Source organism: Cydia splendana, chromosome 7 (assembly GCF_910591565.1).
Source record: "Cydia splendana chromosome 7, ilCydSple1.2, whole genome shotgun sequence".
NCBI lineage: Eukaryota > Metazoa > Arthropoda > Insecta > Lepidoptera > Tortricidae > Cydia > Cydia splendana.
In genome coordinates this window covers 12,167,488-12,193,189 of record NC_085966.1, presented here as the reverse complement: position 1 = coordinate 12,193,189, position 25,702 = coordinate 12,167,488, and the positions used below count along the sequence as shown (strand labels likewise).

Here is a 25,702-nt window from a genome sequence, read left to right as displayed (position 1 = left end):
CACTTTTCTAGTAGGTAGCATTTCGTTTCTGCAAGGGTCGCAGTTTTAGCCTCACGAACCCACTTCTCTGACTGCAGTTCGGTTCTGTGAGGATTGCAGTTCGAACCTAACCAAAACCACTTTTCAGGTAGCATTTCGTTTCTGTAAGGCTCGCAGTTCTAACCTAACCTAATCCACTTTTTTTCGGTTCTGTGAGAATCGCAGTTCAAACCTAACCTAACCCACTTAACGGCGCGTGCGGTGCGGTGTACGGGGGCTTGAGCGGGGGGGCTAGTAACTTTGGCATCATTATACTTTATACCTACATTTTATGGTAGGTAGGTAATCATAGTGGTTTATTTTGCTTAGATATCAGTGGTTTTCCGGGCCAAGGTCCGAGTCCGGGTCCGGGTCCAGTTCCGGGTCCAGGACCAGGTCCAGGTCAAGGTCTTGGTCCAGGTCCAAGTCGAGGTCCAAGTCCGGGTCCAGGTCCGGGTTCAGGTCCAGATAAGAGCCTGGATCCGGGTAAGGTCTGGCCTCAAGGCCAACTCCGTCAAAATCGAAATTCGAAATCGCCAAACGTGTAGTCATTGAAGAGTTCTAGTGAATAGAATCAGGCGTTACTTTGCGGAAATCCATACTAATTAAAACCAAAATATTACTTTGCTAATCCGCGAAAAGATAACGTGCTAGTCAATCAGTGCTAACCCGTTATACTTACTTGCGTATTTTTACATGCAATTAATATTCCCACCCTCCCACCGCAAAAATAAATACGCAAATAAATATAACAAACCACCACCAAAAGAATAAACCTCGACACGTGTTTCGCCTCTCTACGAGGCATCCTCAGGAGTTGTTGACGGTCTGACGCCCGGCAACGGAATAACCTGTCTAGAATGGTCGGCCATATTTATACCTTGACCACTCCCCCTACCGTGCAAGTGTGAGTGAGATGGAAAAATTCGTAATAACGGCGATGACGCAACATTCAATTGTTCGTTAAGAATCATGCCCCTATTGTTGTACCTAATTATTTCCAGTTGTTCCAGAACACCCAAACGCAATCCCTTTTCGCAAACATGTAAAATATCGAAAGAATGATTCTCAGATAAAGTGTGACCTGTATCTAATAAGTGCTTTGCAAAATTGGACTTCTCTGGATGGTTATGTCTATATGACGCAACATGCTCTTTATACCTAGTAGTGAAACTACGGCCCGTTTGCCCCACATACACTTTATTGCAATCGTCACAGGTAAGCTTATAAACTCCAGACTTTTTCCCATTCTCGATCTTATCTTTGCCATTGCAAAGCTTCGAGTGCAAAGTATTATTTGTCTTAAAGGCCACAGGAATGTCGTTGGACTTCAAAATTTTGTAAATTGCATCAGACAACTTGCCAACATAAGTTATGTTCGCTTTATATTTTTTAAACGGTTCAGAGGATCGTGCCGCATACAACATAGTGTTGACCATACTATTTCGCTTTTTCCTGATGATACCATCCACAACAGACTTATCGTAACCATTCGAAACTGCTAAGTGATAAATATTATTTAATTCAATCTGATAGTGTTCATCAGAAAGAGGCACAGTCAACATTCTATGCACATAACAATGAAAAGCAGCCAACTTATGCTGCCACGGATGCGTGGAAGAAGCCGGGATAACTGTATCGGTATGTGTAGGCTTACGGTAAATTTTGAACTGATGCCTGTTGTTTACTTTAGTGATTGTTAAATCTAGATAATTCAATGAGTTGTCTTGCTCTAGTTCCTTTTTAAACTTAATTTTTGGATGCTTACCATTAATTTCAGCAATAAATGCATCCAGCAGGCCCATACTACCCGTCCAACAAATAATCAAATCATCCACGTATCTAAAATAGTATAATATATTATTGTTGCCCACAATATGCTGGTTCTCAAAATGGTCCATAAAAATATCAGCCATTAAAGGACTTAGTGGTGAACCCATAGCCAAACCATCACTTTGCAAATAATACTGTCCCCCAAATCTGAAATAATTTTGTTTCATACAAATCGCTGTTAGATCTATCAATTCATCTACTTCCCCTGGATGTAAACGTTGCCTTTCAAAAAGACCCTTAATAATCTCCAAAGTCTCTCCATATGGCACATTTGTAAACAAACTGTCTACATCCAATGAAAGAAGAACAGCATTATCTGGTATGTTAATGTCCTGGATCTTTTCTATTAACTGCAAGCTATTTTTCAAGCAATATTTCGGCTGGAACTGGGACTTGTCTCTTATAATGGAATTCAACCTTTTTGCCAGATTATAAGTTGGCGCACCCAAATATGAGACCACTGGACGAACTGGGATATTATCCTTATGAATTTTGGGAAGTCCATAAAGAATAGGAGCTCGTGGATTCATAGGCACAACCATACTCTTCTGATGTTCGGTTTCAAAAACAAATGAAGAATTCTTAACTGCTTGTCTAAGATCTTTCTGGAACCCTGGAGTTGGGTCTCTTTGCAATCTCGAAAATCCGTCACCTTGAATAAGGTCTAGTACTTTCTGATTATACTGTCCCTTCTCCATAATCACAATGCAGTTGCCTTTATCTGCCTTTGAAACCACCAAATCACTGTCTTGCACTTTCTGTTGTATAGATCTTAGCAGCAAAACATCAGAATCAACACACGCACTCTGTGCTGGACTAGTACTCTTGATAACATTAGCCACCATGGTCCACAACAGGCATCAGTTCAAAATTTACCGTAAGCCTACACATACCGATACAGTTATCCCGGCTTCTTCCACGCATCCGTGGCAGCATAAGTTGGCTGCTTTTCATTGTTATGTGCATAGAATGTTGACTGTGCCTCTTTCTGATGAACACTATCAGATTGAATTAAATAATATTTATCACTTAGCAGTTTCGAATGGTTACGATAAGTCTGTTGTGGATGGTATCATCAGGAAAAAGCGAAATAGTATGGTCAACACTATGTTGTATGCGGCACGATCCTCTGAACCGTTTAAAAAATATAAAGCGAACATAACTTATGTTGGCAAGTTGTCTGATGCAATTTACAAAATTTTGAAGTCCAACGACATTCCTGTGGCCTTTAAGACAAATAATACTTTGCACTCGAAGCTTTGCAATGGCAAAGATAAGATCGAGAATGGGAAAAAGTCTGGAGTTTATAAGCTTACCTGTGACGATTGCAATAAAGTGTATGTGGGGCAAACGGGCCGTAGTTTCACTACTAGGTATAAAGAGCATGTTGCGTCATATAGACATAACCATCCAGAGAAGTCCAATTTTGCAAAGCACTTATTAGATACAGGTCACACTTTATCTGAGAATCATTCTTTCGATATTTTACATGTTTGCGAAAAGGGATTGCGTTTGGGTGTTCTGGAACAACTGGAAATAATTAGGTACAACAATAGGGGCATGATTCTTAACGAACAATTGAATGTTGCGTCATCGCCGTTATTACGAATTTTTCCATCTCACTCACACTTGCACGGTAGGGGGAGTGGTCAAGGTATAAATATGGCCGACCATTCTAGACAGGTTATTCCGTTGCCGGGCGTCAGACCGTCAACAACTCCTGAGGATGCCTCGTAGAGAGGCGAAACACGTGTCGAGGTTTATTCTTTTGGTGGTGGTTTGTTATATTTATTTGCGTATTTATTTTTGCGGTGGGAGGGTGGGAATATTAATTGCATGTAAAAATACGCAAGTAAGTATAACGGGTTAGCACTGATTGACTAGCACGTTATCTTTTCGCGGATTAGCAAAGTAATATTTTGGTTTTAATTGAAGAGTTCTGTTCTGATCATCATCAGCAGTTCCATCTCATCAAATGCGACAGTTATTAATGTAAATTCTTGATTTTCTGGTGAAAATACACAAATCTCTATACGCATGCCTTTAAGATTTGAGGAGTTCCCTCGATTCCTCATGGATACCATCATCAGACCTTGAGCTTGACAAAAATGTGGCTTAAAAACTCAACTTGCTTAACAAACATAACGAAGAGGACAAATCGCCAAACGTGAACTATGCGTCGTTGAAAAGTTCCGTTCTGATCATCATCAGCAGTTCCACTTCATCAAATGCGACAGTTTTTAATGAAAATGCTTGATTTTCTGATGAAAATACAAAAATCTCTATACGCATGCCTTTAACCTCGTAAGTCCCCGCATACTTGTACAAGTACAAATTAAATTCGAGCTATGAACTGTTATAGAAATAAAGGAAAGTTCCAAATTCAAAAGCGCAAAATTTGGCTTGGGTCTTACGAGGTTAAGATTTGAGGAGTTCCCTAGATTCCTCGTGGATCCCATCATCAGAACTCGAGCTTGACAAAAATGTGGCTTAAAAACTTAACTTGCTTAACAAACATAACGAAGAGGACAAATTGCTAAACGTGAACTATGCTTCGTTGAAGAGTTCCGTTCTGATCATCATCAGCAGTTCCACTTCATCAAATGTTACTTTTTTGAATGTATATGCTTGATTTGTTAATACAACACATAAATCACTATATGTATGGCTTTAAGATTTGAGGAGTTCCCTCGATTCCTCATGGATCCCATCATCAGAACTGGGTTTTGACAAAAACGGGACCAATCTGTATGCATATATGTATATATAGGTTTTGAAAATTATTTTTTTGATTGTATAATCAAAAAAATAATTTTCAAAACCTATATATACATATATGCATACAGATTGGTCCCGTTTTTGTCAAAACCCAGTTCTGATGATGGGATCCATGAGGAATCGAGGGAACTCCTCAAACACATTGATTATACAATCAAAAAAATAATTTTCAAAACCGGTCCCATAATGACGGAGATATGGAGTAACAAACATTAAAAAAATCACAATCGAATCTCCTCCTTATGATAAATGAGGGCGCCACTTTCTACGTAGCTGTCACATTTTTGACGTAAAATGCTTACACATGGCAACAATTTATAGTCCGTCAAGCCATTTCCGTCAGTAGAAAAGCGGTTAAAAAATGTAGGCGCGAAGGGTTATCGTCCCATAGAAAATTTGAATATCGCGCCTTTTTCTACTGACAAACTTGTTTGACCGACTATAGTATGGAAATTTTAGAGTTCCATTTTATTTTATTTCTACTATTTTATGTCCCACTATAGGCGGCAATGGATCAAAACTCGCGTGGATATATTACAAGGTCTGTGGAGCCCTTAACTGATACTGTATCTGTGGTAAGCCGAAATATTTCCTGTCAAATGTCAAATAGGTGCCTATATTATGTTTATTTTTATCTTGGTAATTATTTCAAAATGGTAAATTTAAAAACCATATTATAAAAGTGCAAGCCGAGCACTTTCATTTGATACCAAACTCGACCATACTTTCTTGCAAAAAGATGACCAGAATAGCAAGACCCCTCACAAATAGCTTTTTAGCCTTCTAAGCTCTTCTAGCTCAATAACCCCTTGATCGAGCCTGCTCATAATTTAATGACTAAAATATAATGCCCTCGACTACACGTTTACCCAATTTCATTTAAATTAGAACAAATTTACTTAAGTTCTTGAGTATCAAACTATCCTCTGATAGTTCAGCTTAAAAACATCGAAATGCCGGGACGTGCCCCTAGCCAGCCACGTGTCCCAAGTCGAATGTAAGAACTTCGTTCGCTTCGCTCGCTCGTTCGATTAATAAATTATTAATGTTAAGCCCCCTCCAGACTATGCGCGTGAATCGCGGCTTCGCGCCGCGATTCGCGCACGAGTGTGGAGGAGGCTTTAGAGCTTACGAATACGAAGGGAGCAAGTTTCATGCTATTGTATACTTAGGTTACTGTATGACCACTAAAATAAGATTTGTAGTAAAACTACAAACTTGTAGTCCTTTACCTCCCTAGTTTAACTAGCTAGACTAATAGGATGCCATAAACCTGCCTGCAACCAAAGAGAATATAACCCTGCTGTTCAAATGCGGTAGACGCTACCGGTGTAAGTAGGTACCTACAGGGTAGAAATAAGACCAGAGGGTGGTTTAAATGAGATGCAAACCCAGCTGCAAAATTGCGTGGACACAGTCATTATGAAAGGAATTCATTCGGTGGCTCACTGTAAGTAGGTACTTACTACATACACCATGTACTTACGACATGGACCATCTTGCTCCGCGATTGTTGCGCCATTTAGGGTCCTAGCTACATTGGTTCTTCAATACTTACGCTATAGTATTTCCAATTTAGCAAGAATCCTAAATAGCATAACAATCCCGTGTGGTGACTGTACGTTTGTAACTGGTATTCGATTGCGCATAACTTTCATATCACTTTTTCCTTATACTTAATTTGTAAATACAGATATTTACCGGACGACTGGTGGCACTAGCACATGATTTTTATTTCAAATCAAAAATATTCCAGGACTTTAGGAACCTTTAAAGTCAGGACATGGTACGGCAAAATGGAGGTCATAACGCAAATGAGGCATTCATACGGGAAGTATATTATGACTCGTAAAGCACTGGCAGTAAGTTCGCATCGAATGTGTTAAAATAGATTGCAACCATATATATATATTACGCCAAAACGTTTTGTTACGCTCCCGAAGCATGCACTGCAGGGGCCGCAATGGCCACAAAGCGATTTCAATTTGTACCATTGCATAATTTGGGAAACTTTAAATTATTCGTATTGCATTATGAATGACACCGTAAGTAGATGGGAGATAACGTCCCAAACATTACGCAAGCACTGTTGTTTCGACCTTGTAGTGCAGTTTGCAATCGTTTTGAACTCTTAGTAACACGCTTTTTTATAAATATCAACAATTCAATTTTCGGTTATCTCTGATCAAACTTGCCAAAACAAGACGTGGAATATTGCTTCGTACGCAATGGAATAATCGACTATCACGATGACTCGTGTTGTGTTGTGCCGCGGTTAACTTCCTGAGTGCCTTTCGCGTTTTGTTTTGTTTAAAGTGCATCTTAGTGCCTCGGTATTCGTGAGAAATGAGGTCCAGACAATGCTCATTTACTTCGCGCAAATAGAACGCACACACGCCGAGGTTTCTTAAGAGAATAAATCACTTTTAGGGTTTGCACGACGGATCCGAAATGTATGGGATTATCCGCGGATCCGGATCCAGATCCGGATAATTTCATACATTTCGGATCCGGATTGCAAACCCTAATCACTTTACAGTTAATTTTAGTACTTACCTATTATCTTGAATTCTTGATGTTTGTATTTTTACTTATTTTTTGTTATTCCATCTAAACAATAACTTTACCACTAACAGAAACATAAAATATGTGAATATTTATTTTTATTTTATTTTATTTATTTTTATTACATACATGGAAAACCAACAGCTATAAACATTTCTAAAAACTAAAATAGATTCACAGAGCCAATTACAGGTTCTCACTTATACAAATGAAGTAGGTAAATAAAGAACAAATATAATCACAAATCAGTTACACACACAAGTCAAGCAACAGCACAAGCCAAGGTTCCTGTGTACAACAAGCTGCAAAACTGCATAGGCACATTAGGAATGGAAAACATTCATAAAGTGGCCATGCACTTCCACCGCCGACTGCACAAAACTTCACGAAAAAACCGAAATACAGAAAATACAAATATATATATATATATATATATAAAAATAAATACAAGTGTACCCATGTAGTACTCGTATAACTTCAGTAAGCCAAGCCCGAACCCGCGCTAGAAGTATCACCCATAAAAAATGCAATTAATTTATTTCTTATTACCGATGTGCTATCACTAAATACATCGAAGTCTAAATTCAGTAAAACTTTATTTAAACTCATGCCTGCCCTGCACAAGAAACTGTTTTTTCTATATATGTGCTTACTATAAATGGACGTGGTGGTTAGGTTTTGAATGTCCGTATTTTTCCCGATCCGTACCACCGCTACCTTAGAAGAACGTTATCTAAGGAGAGAACGTAGCGATTTTACATCGTTATATACTTATAATATCTCCAATTGTTTTCACTTAGTCACTTACCATTTTGTCAGAGAAAGTTATTGTTTCAAACAGCATCTAATGAAGCAAGACACAATCGGTCCAAATAAGAACACGCAGGTTATAGAAATTAATCTCAAGGAAATGATCACCTGAGCCACAGTTTGTTTCCTTACCTTTCACTGTCCGGTGCCTTGAGCAACATTTAGATGTTAGCACCTGTTTTATCATGTGCTTGATAACGAATGGGAGGCTTAAATATAAACATAAATTAATCTTACTTAATTCAGAATTATGTCACTAGGTGTAACCGCGTTTATCGAGAAATCATCTTAAAAAGTAACGTAGTAAGTGTACCTAGTCTAACTGCACTAACTAGGAACAAATTTTTGGATGCTAGTCATATACCTATTAAACACTTATCCGATTTATGTTATATCGAGAAAAAATGTAGGTATAATTAACTGTTTACTTAAACGCATTTATTTACGCCGAAAATCACGAAAATGTTATAATTTCATGCTATCTTCCGTACAATTTCTAGGTATTGAGATAACGCTCAATTAAATTCTCATTTTCATTTCCAAACATTAAAACAGTTATGTATGAGAGAGCCAAATGATTCAAGAGCATAAGTTAATTGCTTCATACCAGACATCGCACCCAGACACTTTTTTTTTCATAAAAAATGGATTATAAATTACAAAAGCCACAAAAACCGTTACGAGAAGCCTTCACAGACTTGTATAAAGGCATCTTAATTTCGCAGGAGTCCAGGAAGCACTGGCATCATGAGCGGTGTTTGGAGCTTCGTAATGAGCCCTAATGCGGCCCCGAGAGTCTAATTTGAGCCCCATTATGTTGGAAATTGTTTATAAAAGGCCACCAATTTCGGTAAGTGTGTAACACAACATTCAATTAGTGTCCGATCCAGTTATCCGATTACGTGTTTGAGCGTCGCGCTAACACCGGTGGAGTCAATTTAATTTTATTGCCGGTGCAGATGGGACATTACCATGTGTATAAACACGAATACGGTTTGTTACTTTTTAAAATACCGTTGACATATTTTGAATGGGTACCTACCTACTGTAAGTTTATTTTGCTTAGACCATGATAGTTGTAGCATTTATCTTCTATATATATATATATATATATACTAGCTGTGCCCGCGGCTCCGCCCGCGTGGAATTCGGTCTGTGTCAGTAAGCGGCTAATTTCTAATCCTAATTTCTCTCCCTCTCCCCTGGAGGCGGAACTTGAAGTAAAGTTGACAGATGGATATGCTAGAGGATTGTAGTCCAGATAAAATATTTTACAGTTACCACGAAATAAAACTACACTCCAAAATCAATAGTTTTTTTCGCCCTTATTAAAATTTTACACGTGATTTAAACGACAGAGTAGTAGGTGTACCTATATCGGACGATACAGTAAGGTAAACGCGCGCGAGCGAAAGCGAAGCGGCTTGCCTGGCTAGAGCGCCACTCACCGTGGTCTTCTTCAGACTCCTGAGGAAGACCACGTGCCCCTTGTAACCTCAATGCGTTGCGAGACTTTCGCGAATGATTCGATTTTTTTCGGGAAGGCATGGAAATGCGTATAAAATGCGAGTCCCAAATCGTTTGACTCCGCAAACGACCAGTGCCGGATTAAGATATTTTGATGCCCTAAGCATTTCTAGACCATGGTGCCCCCTCTCCCTAGGGTCATCAAGATTACATTGATTTTTAGGGTTCCGTACCCAAAGGGTAAAACGGGACCCTATTACTAAGACTTCGCTGTCCGTCCGTCCGTCCGTCCGTCCGTCCGTCCGTCCGTCCGTCCGTCCGTCTGTCACCAGGCTGTATCTCACGAACCGTGATAGCTAGACAGTTGAAATTTTCACAGATGATGTATTTCTGTTGCCGCTATAACAACAAATACTAAAAACAGAATAAAATAAAGATTTAAATGGGGCTCCCATACAACAAACGTGATTTTTGACCAAAGTTAAGCAACGTCGGGAGTGGTCAGTACTTGGATGGGTGACCGTTTTTTTTTTGCTTTTTTTTTGTTTTTTTTTTGTATGGTACGGAACCCTTCGTGCGCGAGTCCGACTCGCACTTGCCCGATTTTTTTTTGGTAAATTGACGTTCATTGCCGCATTACAGCTGAGAATGGAAATCAGTCACATAATTTTATCACGAAAATTGACAGTGCCGCAGCAGTAACGTTGCAACAGAGTACCTAATGCTGCTGCAGGCGCCACCCGAATGTTACCTTTATCATATCTTAGAATGTTATAGAAAACGCGAGCGAAGCTAGCGCGAAATTTTTTCGATATAATAACCACAATTCGATAGACAGTTGTACATTTTTACTTTAAGTCCCATCCAGGCGCGAATCTAGGATTTCATACAGAGAAGGGATGGGACAGTTTTTTATCAGCCTAGCTTCGCATAGGGCTCGATATTTAAGGGTCTTTTTTTGCCTACGGTTTTGGTGCCCCCTAGACGTGGTGCCCTAAGCAAGTGCTTATTTTGCTTAAAAGGGTTAATCCGGCACTGCAAATGACAGAGGTCAATGTTTTATTTCAAAGTACCCACCTTCGTGGCCGGCGATACGTATGAATATGGATTTGATATGGATGCGATATAATTACGATCAGGTATAATTCATGACGGAGAAAATTAATAATTTTAAATAATTATGCATTATACGCGTGTTGATATGTGTGTTTATTTTACCACTACGTAACTATGTAAACTCATTTTTAGTTTTCTTGATTACTTAATGTTTACTCAGTTCCCCAAAAGATGATGGCACTGTGCAATGAGGGGCAATTAATTTACTGTCGTTTAATTTTGTTGTATTATTAAATCAACATAATTATTCAATTAAATTTATATTTAATTACACAAACGGGTCTACCGCGATATAATTTCATTATTTTTACCTTTAATTCCGACGTTTCAGCTGAGTTGCACCACCCGTTTGTGTAATTAAATATGTGTACAAAACGCGAGAGTTTAAAGTGTCAATTAAATTTGTTGATATCCATACCCCCTCTTCTAAACTTAGAATTAATTTGGCAAAATCCTTCCGTGGCTTATTAATCAACACGTATTCAATTCAGCGCCATCTGTTAGTTTACCAGGGTACTCTATAGTGATAGCACATATTTGAAAAAAGTTTGCCCCTCCTTGCTAAGTAGCGTCATAAGATTCAGGGGCAAACTTAAGTCAATCGAGTGTTGTGGCTACCCCCCCTTTTAGGGGTTGAATTTTTATAACCTATAACCTGGCCGGGGATATTCTTGACAGATTAGTAAAGTTTGCATCAAAATCCGTTCAGCCGTTTTCACGTGATGCGCGTTCAAGTAAACAGACAAACAGATAAACAGACAAACAGACAAAAATTCTAAAAACTGTTGGAACGTGTTCTGTTATCGATTCTAAGTATCCCCAGCCAACTTTTTTTCGAATATCTTCCATGTACAGACTTTCGATCCTCTTCAGCTTTATTATATGTATAGATATATATATATATATATCTAGCTGAAGAGGGTCGAAAGTCTGTACATGTATATATATATATATATATATATATATACAAATTTGGACTTTCTAGTCCCAGCGGTTTGGGCTGTGCGTTGATTTAAGTCAGTCAGTCAGGTCTTTCACGTTTATATACCTATATATATATAAATATAATTTCCAAATTTCACAGGAGTATTCCTAAAGATAAATGAGTAAACACGTGTTTCAGGTTTTTTGAAAATTGAACCCCTAAGAGGGGAAAAAGTCCCCAATAGGGTTGATATCTCAAAATATCAATATGGGTATCGTTTTCATAGTATTTTGAGACGCTAATAACAAAAATGGCATCAAAATTAAAATTAACGTAGCCGAAGTGAACAATCATCCCCCTGGTGGGGGTGCAATGGGGTTGAAATTTCAAAATATCAATATGGGTATCATTTCCATGGTTTTGTGGGACGCTAATTACAAAAATGGGATCAAAATTAAAATATAACGTAGCCGACGTGAACTATGGCCCCTGGTGGAGAATGCTAAGGGGCTGTCCATAAATTACGTCATCGATTTTTGGCGACCCCATTTCCTCCTACTTCATGCTACCGTCATCCGATGTCCAGACCCCCCCCCCCCCTAATTTGAAATGACGTAATTTATGAATAGCCCCTAATTAAAAAGATAGCATAGACGGTTGTAACATACACGCTGATTTACAGCCACACGTGATTCAGACTTTTGAGAATGCAATGCCTTAAAGTAATTTTTTTTAGCTATTAGCTCAGGGAAAATTTCACTAATACCTACAATGGCTGTTGAATTGTTGGATATTGATGGGACCATGTTGGCTCACACCGTAGTACCTATAATTGGAGATGGAGCCTGTCTGTTTCGCGCCATTTCCTATCTTCTGTATGATACGCAGGTGATGGCCAGGGAGGTGCGCGAGCAAATCGTTAGTCACGTGGTGGCCAACTGGGAGGAGTTTGTTATTATGTCCCATAACAGTATCGGTGATAATTACTCCAGCTCCGTTGAATACTGCCTTGAAATGTCGCGCCCGTTTACTTACGGTAGTCTCTGCGAGTTGGTAGCGGCAGGACAACTGTTTCCGTGGGTTTTCGCAGTTTACCGCAACAATGAGCTATATATGAGAGTTGGTACTGTGGGTAATCCGGTGGGCCGACTAAGATTTTCAAGTGATTTGTCTAGCGGTCATTTTGACGTATATATTCGCAGTGAATTACTCGTAAGACCCACAATATCAGAGCCCCCTTCTTCACTCCTCTCTGTGGTTGCCAAGAAGATTACCACGAGAAGGAATGAAGAGATTACCACCCCACCACCCCATTTAGAATCAGACTCATCATTATCTCTTACCGCTACCAAAACAGTTACTAAAAAACGCCGTGCCAGGTTCACGAATACTACACGGAACAAACAACTAAAAGCTGCCGCAAATAAATATATGCAAAACAAATCATCAGATCACAAAGCTGCCGTAAGCAATTACCAAAAAATGAACTCTGATTTACACAGAGAAGCAGTAGTAGCTAGGTATCAGCAAGCCCACCCCGAGGTAAACCGTGACACCTTCGCTAGGTATCAGCAAACCCACCCCGAGGTAAACCGTGACACCTCCGCTAGGTATCAGCAAACCACACACACTGATACACTTTATCCATGTAAAACTCCGCACCATTTTGCAATTCTCTCTCAAGTTGCCGTTTAATGTCGTCCGAAAAACTGTCCTTATATTTTTCCCAGAGACTTAACGGGTCAGTAAGTTGACAAAAAACTAACATTATTATGAAAAGTTCACGCAGCTTGAAGGGAGAATCGCACAACGCAGCTTCCTCTAAAGTTGAGTCCCAATGTTTATCGTCCTCTAGCAATCCAAGGGAGAACCACTAATGTAGTGTATAAGGAGGTGCTATAGGTACAACAGGCTACAACTACATAAATAAAAAATATAAATTAAAAGGTGTTAGGTACTAAACGTACATTAGACTATATTAAATAAGTCGAGCTCGATTAATCGATATAATTACAATTCAGGTGTCTTCAAGTCAAGAGTGAATACTGTTAATAAGCTTTTACTGAAATAGTGAGCTACACCTTCGGCCTTGTCATCACTTTCCAGCAGGTGAGACTAAGGTCAGTCACTGTTCAGTCCGTAAAAAAAAAACAAAATTAAAAAAAACTCTCCTGCGCGTGCAAAGCCGCGGGCAAAAGCTAGTAGACTATAAAATTCATATTACAATATCAACTTCACTGGATATCAAAACCGATTTCAACTACCTATGTATTGGCTATTACGATCGGCGCCAATTGCTGCTAATGTTATCATTTACTCTCGTTGTTATTGCATTTCCTTTAATCGATTTATTGGTCTCGAGTGGTTTCCGACCTGACAACAAACAGAAGGGAAGTGCCTTGAATCAAAGGCGCATTAATATGTATGAGCTTTAAATTTTTTTATTACAATATCGATCATATCGATATGATAATTTTGTGAGGGCTTGACTCGCTCATCTATATTGGATCGATTGAATCTCGGGCGTTAAGGTCATTTCTTTTGATATTTAAATGTTGTTGGGATGTTGCGCGTCATCTAGGCCGTTCTGGGCCATAATGAGGTGTGGAATGACAAACTACCCTCTTTTATCACCGCCCACCGTCCGTTGCTATAATGAAGCCAGCATCCGCAGGCGCACGTATCGTATGTAGGTACCTTATTCAACGAATCTCTATCTCCATGTAGAGTTATTATGATTATTGATTGCATGATTATGTTTTTGGGTCATTAGTATATTATAGCATATAAATATATAATCATCCATATTCGATATAGATAGACAATTTTCATTACCGTGGTATTAGATCAATACCTATTGCTATATATATTGATAAACTTACACATGAACATATATACCAACCGAAGAGGACATCGCTTCGAGAATAGCCAAAGCAAGAGCAACCTTCGCACAGCTCCGCCCCGTATGGCAATCAAGCAAACTGACACGGAGAGAATATTCCTCAGAATATTCCGGTCAAACGTAAAAACCGTATTGCTATAATGGGTGCGAGACGTGGAAGGTCACAAAAGACATCTCGCGCCAGCTTCAGGTTTGTATTAACCGCTGCCTCCGCCGCATTCTCGGTATATACTGGCCCGAGAAAATTTCTAATGCCAACCTGTGGAGATGCTGCAATGAGACCCCGATCGACCAGCAGATCAAGCGCCGGAAATGGAGTTGGATTGGGCATACACTCCGAAGGGATCCTGACAACATACCGAGGCAAGCCGTCGACTGGAATCCCCAAGGAAGGAGGAAACGTTGCCGCCCAAAACAGACCTGGCGCCGGACTATTGTTACAGAGGCGAAGGCTATCGGGAAGACTTGGAGCGAACTCAAGCACGAAGCTCAAGACCGATCCAGATGGCGGCGCACTGTGGACGCCCTCTGCCCCACCTAGGGGACATAGGACAATAAGTCAAGTAAGTCAAGTCACTTACATATTGTTAGAAAGAAAGAAAGAAAATACATTTATTTTCGTCAAACAAAACCAGTTAAATTAAAAACAAGATTTTATATACTTATATTTGAGCGCTCTAAATTAAAAAAAATGCCCCCAATCGTGAATACAAGGTCATAACGGTGGCCGAAATTGGCGAACCAAATTGGCGTTTGCGTCCACGCAATTTAATCAGATTGGCGAATAATTGTTCCCGTCTGGGCTGGCTTCGCGCCGCGATTCGCGCACGAGTGTGGAGGGGGTTATATACGTAGCTATTTATGAGTAAAATAGTAGTATGATGAAGTTTAGTAAATTCAATTTATATTGAGTTTAGATTGATTCGTTAATTACGTCTATTTCATATTGTCACGTTTGCTACAAATCGTGCGTAGAAGCTGCGTAATTTATGTCAAAACTTTAGTAGGTAGCTTGAAAAAACGCCTCTTCAGCTGTCAACGTCAATATTTGCTGCTGTCATTGTCAATGTCATGTGTTCATGAGTAGAGTCCTCAGGTAGTTTGCTTCTGTATTTTGATGTTGTTTAGAAAACATAGTGTGCACCGATCAGTAAATAAGTCCGCCGCGAAGCTAATAAATTATGTCATGAACTAACATAAACATAGAAGATGAAATATGGATCAACTCGATATTACATTTTTAGATAAAGTAGCTGAAAGCTGTGTGAAACTTTATAATGAACTTCCAAAGACCGGAAAACCTGTTGACGGTGAGTGGACCGTACTATCCTGTATCATACAATACGATAACAGAACGGAGGAGTTTGAAGTAGTGTCTCTAGGTACTGGATCGAAATGTATAGGTGCTTCGAAAATGTCCGCGACGGGAGATATTCTCAACGATAGTCACGCTGAGGTCTTTGCTAGAAGAGGATTTTTGATATATCTCTACGAGAATATGGAGCACGCTTTAGATAGTAAGCAATCAATATTTAATTTAGAGAATGGATTGTTTGAAGTAAAAGACAATGTTAAATTTATATTTTATTCATCTCAGCTACCTTGTGGAGATGCCTCAATCTTACCTAAAGCTGGAGAAGAGGAACAGTATGGTGATGTTCTACAGAGTATGAAAAAGCAAGCTATGGAAGATATTTGTGATGTAGAATATAAAAAAGCTAAGGAAGATATTCATAGAACTGGAGCTAAGTGTTTACCTGACTCGGAGCAGGATTCTAAGCAGCCGGGGGCAAGTTATCATATACTTGCGCAGGTTCGCACTAAACCGGGCAGAGGCGACCGGTCACTATCAGTGTCTTGTAGTGACAAGATGGCTCGATGGATCCGTGTTGGCATCCAGGGTGGCCTTTTAAACTTATTATTATCCAAGCCTATTTTTATTAATTACTTAATTTTTGGTAGCGGAGTACCATATTCAGATGAATCTTTGACAAGAGCTTTGTTGAAACGAAATGCAGATGAATCTTTGCTGCAACCTGATATATTACCACAGTTCTACCAAAGCAAGCTGGTGTTCCCTCATATTAGGACTGAGCAAAATGTAAGACCAGCTCCTGGCAGCATAGTTTGGACGAAATCTAAGTAAGTATAAAAAAACAATGTTTATTTTCAAATAAATCCAGTAATTTACAAACATTAAAAGGACTAAAAGTTCCACTTAAAGACAAGAGATCTAATTGTAACTTTTTATTTATTGGTTTATGGCATTTGCATAGAAATTCTGTATTAAACAACAGAGAATGAATATAGATTGTAATTAATTAATTATAATTATTGTTGTAGTCATAGAATAATCATTGTAAGGTGCTCATTTCAGTGTTACTGTTGATATAAGCTTATATTTTTCTTGCAATGCCAGTAGGAATAGAAGTATATCCTTTAAAAATGGAAGTCTATTTTTCAATCTCATTGGCAACTTGTTATGTTATGTTAACATTCTATAATTATATTTTTTTATTTATTGACAATTTGACATGATTAATATTTTTTTTTCTTGTATTAAGATTTGTAGGCTACAATACCATACACAATACTATAGGAAGAGAAACTAATTTTAAACTTGAATTTATTATAATAACCTTAAATTCCACAGTTAGACTCTAGCCTGATAACATTTGTATTGTAACTTTTTATACAAATGTTCTTTTTGATTTTACTTTTTCTTGATTAATGAGTCTTTTTACAGGGGAGTGGAGGTAGCGGTACAGGGGCGAAAACTAGGTGTTACAAAGAAAAAAGCTAAATCGCTGAGCAGTTCTTTGTTTATCAGTAAATATAATATCTACAAAAGATTCCAAAGTATTCTGAATAGAAGTGAAAAAGTGAAGAAATGTATTGGATTAGAAAATTTGCAAGATGTCCCATATATTGAAATGAAGAGGCAGTCAAAGAGGTATTTAGACAAATGGGAGTTAGTAAAGGATATATTTTTTAAATCATGGACAAAGAAACCGGATATGTGGAATTTCTGTATAGATCAAACTTAATTAAAAAAATATATTCTGAACACCCATTTTTTTTTATTTGCCCTCCTTTTATTTAATGATATGTTATTATTGTACTTTAAAAGCTAAGATTACCCGCAGCAGCGAAAGCTGCGATCGTTAACGCTCTGTAGCGTAGCGTAGACGTAGTCCTCTGTCTATATCACTCTTCCATATTAGTGCGACAGTGACAGTCGCGTTTCGTTCGCTACGGAGCATAATCGATTGGCATGCTGGCTACGCACCCTGGGCTGGCTTATAGTTCTCGTGCCACTCGTCACTCGTGAATTTAACGCCATCTCGAACACAAGCCATATTGTAGATTGTATGTATGTATGTAGACATAGACAATAAATATAGCCTAACGCCAGTATCCTACGCGCTAACGTTTAACAACCCAGTCAAACCAAAACAGATACGGAGCCTTACAGCGCTCTCTACTTCAGCTGTCAAACTTGCTACTATATTGAATTTTGCACTTTTTAGTATTTCTTTATATCATGGGGGCAGTGGTGGATTTGAGGTCTTTGCCGCCCTAGGCCCTATAGCCGCCTCTTTCGCAGCGCCCATCATATTGACTACATTTTCAGTTATTTCTTGTTATCATCAGCGAATTTTTTGTCACAATTTTTTGCCGCGGTAGGCCCGGGCCTACTGGGCCTTAGGGCAAATCCGCCACTGCATGAGGGTGCATAGAATTTAGGATACCTACCTAGTAATTCACTAAATATCTATAAAATGTTAATCATAGTAAACTGACGCTGCATCTAGTTAGTTTAAAGGTCAAAGGTTCCGATTAAAACAAATGAGGCCTTTAGGCCATGGTCGTTCTTAATCCCCTTTTGGCGATCAGATAATAGTTGCCAAACGAACCATCATAAGTGTCACACCCCGACCTGTTGACTAGACAAGTAGCTAAGCGTTACGAGATCGTCCATTAAGGATTATGTCAGCTAACGTTTAGCCTTTACAGCGCTACCAACTTATCTGCCCCAGTAAAAGGCGATGTCGTCGCACGGCAGATCGGAGCTAGTATGTCGCGAACTGGGTTATTAGCAAAACTCACCGACAACCGCGGTCCGCGTCTGTCCACCAGCATAAGTTTGGCTATCAATTACCTAAGGTAGGTGGTACCACCTACAACTACCACCTAGTGCCTAAAGTCAACCAATTTGATTCCTAGGCCACTACAGAACCTTGTCGCTTTGACTACTATTATAGATACTTGACATACATTAGTCAATAAGCACTGTCGCAGAGCATCAAACTCATTCATTATGACATGGTTCTATAGTGGCCTAGGAATCAAATTGGTTGGCTGTACCTACCGCAGACAGGGATTCCTAAAAATTAGGTATGTACTTTAAAAGCAGCGATATTCTTAGGCGACTATTGATCCTTATTAATTATTATTAGGCTAAGACGTCAGGATCCGAGCACATATATAAATAACAACACCGAGATCACATACCCCTTCTTGAATACAAGCTCCATCTAAGGGTCTGCCACATGCAGCGTACCTACAGACTATACGGTACGTGCGTAAATAAACGTTATAGTACAGACGAGGCCAATTTGTGCCATTTGACTAGGTTTTTTATCGAGCGACTATGTAGGTAATCGTGTCGCCATTATGTTCCAAACTTGTGATATTAGTAATATTACACTTGTGCCTAGTTTGTCGCATTTGTGAATTACGTAGCTGTAGTTCCACTTTTCGCCACTATTGCAGTATCATGTGCCAGATGGGTACTAATTACCATCTATTTTGCATTCTCGTGACGAAATCCTACCGTTTAACCCGAGCTACCTATTGTCGTGGGTTTAGAAATATGCTGACATTTATACGATTCCGATGCATTAATAATGTTGTCTCGCTGAAACGATTAGTATTGTTGGATATGATCTTACAGTGCGGGTAAAGAGATTCTCATTTGCGATAAGCCGTTGGGTAAGGTTCTTAGGTAAAATTACGGCTATTATTCAATTATGGAGCTTATGCAGGTACTTGTTTCGTATTTACAATACAGAGTAGAAAAAAAGCAAAGGTAAAAAAAAAACTCGTGCAAGAGATGAATTCTAATAACAATCTTTACAAATAATTCAAGCCGTTACGTTGAGTGTGAACATTTTTAAATAAAAAAAAAACTAAATATAAAAAAAAAACTGGTCAAGCAGATCTTGTCAGTAGAAAAAGGCGGCAAATTCGAAAAATGTAGGCGCAAAGGGATATCGTCTCATAGAAAATTTGAATTTCGCGCCTTTTTCTACTGACAAGATTTGCTTGACCATCTATATTTATTTTACCAATAACAATCCCAAGATAGAAAATGTAACCGAATTAAATGACACTTCAAATTCAGATTACGGCATTAACTCTACTTGTAAATAGAGCTATTGTTTAGGACTTAGGTAGTATTAGCGTACCGTAGTACCAAGTCCCTACTAAGCCAGTGGACATTACTTACTCTCATACTGAAAATCGAATCTTAATCAAGTAATTAAAAACCGTCCTGTTAGAATTAAATAGAATACCTACGGTTCAGTATGTCCTAGTAACTTTTCGCCTTAGGATATTAGTGTCCTCAGTGTCCTCATTCATTTAGCGCTTATATGCTAGCCTTCGCAGCATTTTGCATTATCTTCTAATATGTGATGTAATAGCAGCGTTCTGTAATACCTGCTCGATTGAATGTAGAAATGAATCGCTCGTCATTAATATCCCCTCATTAGGTATATTGTTTAGCAAATGTGCTACGAAAGAGGTTAAAAGTTTTGAGACCTTGCGCAGTTTCACGCGGTTATTAATACATTGTGTTGTTTGTGGGGTTAGAAAATTGAAGGCACAACAATGCGGCTAACCTCAGTTAGGCTCACCTACATTCTTACTACAACAGACAGGTGTAATAGGTACATATTTAATGTACCTACCCATTTCCCGGAGCTGGTAAAAAACCATTTTACTTAGAAAGTCTATAAAACTCATTAATTCAAAAATAATTTCCTAGGCCAAGTGCGAGTCGGACTTGCGCACGAAGGGTTCCGTACCATTACGTAAGAAACGGCAAAAAATCACGTTTGTTGTATGGGAGCCTCACAAATATTTATCATAAGTATTCTGTTTTTAGTATTTGTTGTTATTGCGACAAAAGAAATACATTATCTGTGAAAATTTCAACTGCCTAGCTATCACGGTCCATGAGATACAGCCTGGTGACAAACAGACAGACGGACAGCGGAGTCTTATATATTATCATAGAAGGTAATTTAACAAAAGTACATGTAGATTTAATATTAATCTCCATACGTTCATCATGCACTGTAACTACTTGTTGAGATCGAGCGAAATAAAAAAAATATTATAATATGATTTTAGCGAGTTCAAGGTAAAAATATTATTTTATATTTTTATTTTATTAGTAATAAAGTGTAGGTACTCTTTACATTTCATTAAAGTGTCAAAAGGGCCTCTATGTGTTGGCTTCGGCTCCGAGCATGCCTCCCAAATGTCCGGAACACCATTGTTCTGTGATGGGAAAGACATACATATTACTAATATTCTAGGTAATTTAGTTCGTATGAGCTGGAACAACTATATATATATACGTTGCCTTGCCTGTGGTAAGCTATAGGAATACTTACCTATGTCACCAAAACTAAGCCTGAACTCAACAATTCGTAGTAGTTGCCAACAAGTTATTGGACGTTTGTTTCCCGCGCCTGAAGTTTACTACGCTATATTATACATGGCTATAATATAATTTGTGGTGAATTTGTGTGTGGTTTTCTGACACAAGGTACCTAACGGTCCTGACGTAGGTTTAGTTCTGCTGTCAACATTACACGAAAAACATCACTTAAATTCTCACGACTCTTTCCTCTACCACTAAGTGTTAAGCGCGAAGCCACCAACCGCGAGCCATAACTCTCATGATTTATTCTCCATTTCCCAATTTTTCCTCGATTTTATGCCGATCTCAGTTGGTCCGTAACAAAGATTGTAGAGCTTTGCTATTGCGGAATGGTTTCACATGAGTGATTCGCGCACAAAATGTGGATGTGTGTCTTTCGTCGCTCAACTCATTCCATTGTCGTAGATTGACCGATACACCCACGTTTCGGAGGTCCCACTAAACTCCCGGAAAGAACCACACTCATCCGACACTAGAGGACGCGGAGGGTTAAGTAAAACAAATGGGAACACGTCGCGCCCACACACATACGGATTTATTGGTTATTGATTGCCATTGGATTATTATCACTGACATTGAGAATCTAAGTGCAGTCGGCTTTGTCTCACATTGTTTATTTACGTCTCGTGTGAGCTTTCTTTGAGGCTGATTCATTCTCTGATGCTTGAGTTATATGTATCCGCTTATATTAGAATTGCTCTCTTTGTAAGTTTGTTATTATGTGTTGACAGCAAACGCCTGAGACCAAATAGTTACAAGAATAGTTTCTTTAGAGTAAGCTGAGAGCAAAACTGAAGCGTCGTTGTGACGAGCAGTAATCTATTTATATAAAATCTTGCTCCATATCTGTGTTATTACGTCCGGTAAGTGAACCATATGGTTATGATTGACTTTAACAGGCACTATAAATTTCTGCTCGTAATAAAAGGGCGGTGGAGGGCGTAGAAAGTGCTCGGGCGGCGAGCGGGCACGCGCGGGCAACCTTGTAAATCCCATAGCTTAGCTAGCGCCGTAATTCGTCTCAGCCAAATCAACATAACCGTAATCTCGAATTATTTATAGTTGTTCTCCATCTTAAGGCTCACTTATACTGGTTCGTATGAAGCTTACGCTCACCACTACTCGCTATACCTACTCTGCTAATAACAATGCTGCTCACGAGATGTCAGGCTTCAGCGCGATTTCGACGCCTGGCTTCACCTGGTTTGTCATTATTTCGACAAGTACCAAGCCGAAACGGCCAGCCCGTTCCGTGTTCAGGTTCACCCGCTTTCTACCGGAAGGCAATTAAAAATAATTTGCATTTCTCTTTTTGTCTGCCAATATTTTTATGTGAATCAATCGCTACTGTTTCAAACGAGATCGCACAATTTTAATACCAATCCCGTATATCATGCCGAGAGCTCGTTAACTTTTGAATGGTTTTCATAATTCATTTCCTGATTTTAATCTTTCTCATAGTCAATGCCGTCATTGGCCAAATCGAGAATGTAAATATTGATTACTACATCAGTTTTACTTTCGATTCAGTAACATGACGCCCAAAACCACCTCCTTAACACTTTAGGTAAGCCTGAGAGATTACCTTTCCACATATCATCCTCCGAGTACCTACGTAAGTCCCCGAATATAAAGATTAATGACATCGTTTATTCAACTTGCGAAAAGGTTAAGTTACAAATAAATTAAATATCATTGCGTTAATAAACTAGGGCACGACTGGCACGAGAAACAGACGGTAGTTCAAGTATTTTTGTAAGTCAAGAGGGAAACGGTGAATCGTTTCGATATTTTTTCGCCGTCACTACACGTGGCAAATTCAGTAGACCACATAAGAGGATTTCTGTTTCCCGTTGTGGCTCGGTTACGAAAAAAACAGCTTATTCGATTATCGTAATCCGTCCGGTACGTTGCCCCGAACGAACGTGCAGCTAGGTCGGTAATTCGTTCAATATGGTTTCACCTGAGGTAAAGTCCAGCATTGTGCAATTTTAACTTTGCTTTAACCCGTGTGAATGATGACCTCGGTTATAGGTAAACTTGCCTGATAGCGGCAGTGTGTTTTTGAAACACAAGTCATTTGAGGTTAGGCGGTTCATAAGTTTGCGCGGGCCGGCGTCATGACAGCACAATGGCGTTTCTGGGGCATAAATCATAACAGGTGCCGTGTGCGCAGCGCGCAGATCCTCGGATTTGCTTCGCAGGTGTTTGATTTGTTTCTGAAGCCAGATCAGGACCTGCGCTGTGGCAATCTTTTATGTTTACTGCCTGCCTTTGTTTAAAAGGTAACGGTTTTCCTATCGGGCTGGTTCAATAAATCTCTGTGTCCTGACCCTCGGGAACTGTACTGTACTGTTTTCATGGGAGGGAAAATATCTAAGCTCTTGTATTTTAGGTTGATTCTACGTAGATTAAGCAATAGTGCTGTCTGAGAGTTGCAGAAATCGTTTGACTTAGGAAGCCTGTTTAATGTCTTCTGATGTGTAAATTACGGGATAACATAAAGCAAATGGACAGGGAGCTTAAATCTAAACCGATGTCGTACATGCAGGTTTACGCAACACACTATTGGAAATCCACTGTCTCTAAACTTTAACACCGCGTGGTCAACGTTGTTAGATTTGCAATCGGCGGATACTACCAACTTGCAACTTAGTCCCCAATAATGTGTTACAAAAATACGTCAAACATTTCTTTTCTTCGTTATAAACTTACAGCAGCGACTTTAAACGTTATAAATACTTACTGCTTTTGTATGATGAGTTTTCTTTTGTTTATTCTTCAATAAATTAAAAAAAAACTGGACAAGTGCGAGTCGGACTCGCCCACAAAGGGTTCCGTACTTTTTAGTAAGTATTTGTTGTTATAGCGGCAACAGAAATACATCATCTGTGAAACTAGAGATACAGTCTGGTGACAGACAGACAGACGGACGGACAGTGGGGTTTTAGTAATAGGGTCCCGCTTTTACCCTTTGGGTACGGAACCCTAAAAAGTGTAGTTAAGCGAATGATAAAAATTTTATCTAATAGGTACCTATACAGTGTTGGGCAAAATGTAATCTAACTACTGATTACTAACTACAACTACATTTTGTAGTTAGTAGTCGTGATTATTGATTACAAAAAGTAACCGTTAAAAGTAGTTAACATTTTTGATTATTAACTACTAATTGTAGTTGCAATCACGGTTACGTGATTACTTTTTCTAACTACTTATCTATCAGAGAATTCAGCAGTGGCATTTCGTAATTGATTCCTAATAGGTTTCAGGGAGTGCAGATTTAAAAAATGGTGACAATTTTTTAATCCAAGATGTCTGCCGTGCGCTTTGACATAAAAGTCATCATGGGTGTCGTGTCATGCACGGCAGACATCTTGGATTCCAAAACTGTCATCATTTTCGAAACCGGCACTCCCTGAAACCTATAAAACGACACCCATGATGACTTTTATGTCAAAGTGCACGGCAGACATCTTGGATTCCAAAACAGTCATCATTTTCGAATTCTGCACTCCCTGAAACCTATAAAACGACACCCATGATGACTTTTATGTCAAAGCGCACGGCAGACATCTTGGATTCCAAAACTGTCATCATTTTCGAATTCTGCACTCCCTGAAACCTATAAAACGACACCCATGATGACTTTTATGTCAAAGTGCACGGCAGACATCTTGGATTCCAAAACAGTCATCATTTTCGAAACCAGCACACCCTAAAACCTATAAAACGACACCCATGATGACTTTTATATCAAAGTGCACGGCAGATATCTTGGATTCCAAAACAGTCATCATTTTCGAATTCTGCACACCCTAAAACCTATAAAACGACACCCATGATGACTTTTATGTCACGTGCCATGGTGACTTTTGTGTTTTGAGTGCACGGCAGACATCTTGGATTCCAAAACTGTCATCATTTTCGAAATCGGCACTCTCTAAAACCTATAAAACCACATCCATGATGACTTTTATTACATGGTGCAAAATCAAAAATAGTCCTTATTTTACAGTCATAATACAGTTTCACACAGAAAGTGTCTTTATGTCAAGAACAAGAAAGATCAAAATGATTTTTACATGGATGTATTAAAGTAGTCAGTAGTTATAACTACTCGGTTACAGTAATCAGATTAACGACTACTTTATGTAACCTGATTATTGTAGTTAGTTACATGTAGTTATGACTACTTGTAGTTAACTACTTTTAGTCGTAATAAGTAGTTAGATTACAAATTGTAGTTAACTACGCCCAACACTGCTTGGGTACCTATGTACTATGGAAAAATTCCCAATTGTACGCCTGGGCTTCCAATCTAGTTAAAACATTGGATTAGTCGTCTCGCCGTCTTTATAGATTTTGCTGTCAATCTAGGTACTATTTATTGAGTACATATAATTGGGTACTTAAACTTATCCTATAAGTAATCTACATATTTGCCAAACTGATTGTTGATAAAATGTCCTAGTAGGATTAATGTTCCGTTCACTAGAACATGGGAGTCCCAGTAAACTTCCACGAATCCAAGTGGTCTACGGTTATAGTA

At 38.9% G+C, this 25,702-nt stretch overlaps 1 protein-coding gene and 1 long non-coding RNA gene across 2 annotated transcripts in view; both read left to right on the top strand.

Moving 5' to 3' along the window:
- LOC134792184 (uncharacterized) overlaps positions 1 to 25,702 on the top strand; it is a 596,557-nt gene that overhangs the window by 361,139 nt on the left and 209,716 nt on the right. The gene's annotated exons all lie outside the window — the stretch shown is intronic.
- LOC134792143 (tRNA-specific adenosine deaminase 1) lies at positions 15,531 to 17,471 on the top strand. The gene is made up of 2 exons (XM_063763360.1): positions 15,531 to 16,556; positions 17,161 to 17,471. The coding sequence occupies exons 1-2, from the start codon at positions 15,631 to 15,633 to the stop codon at positions 17,459 to 17,461; spliced, it is 1,227 nt and encodes a 408-aa protein (XP_063619430.1). The 5' UTR covers positions 15,531 to 15,630; the 3' UTR covers positions 17,462 to 17,471.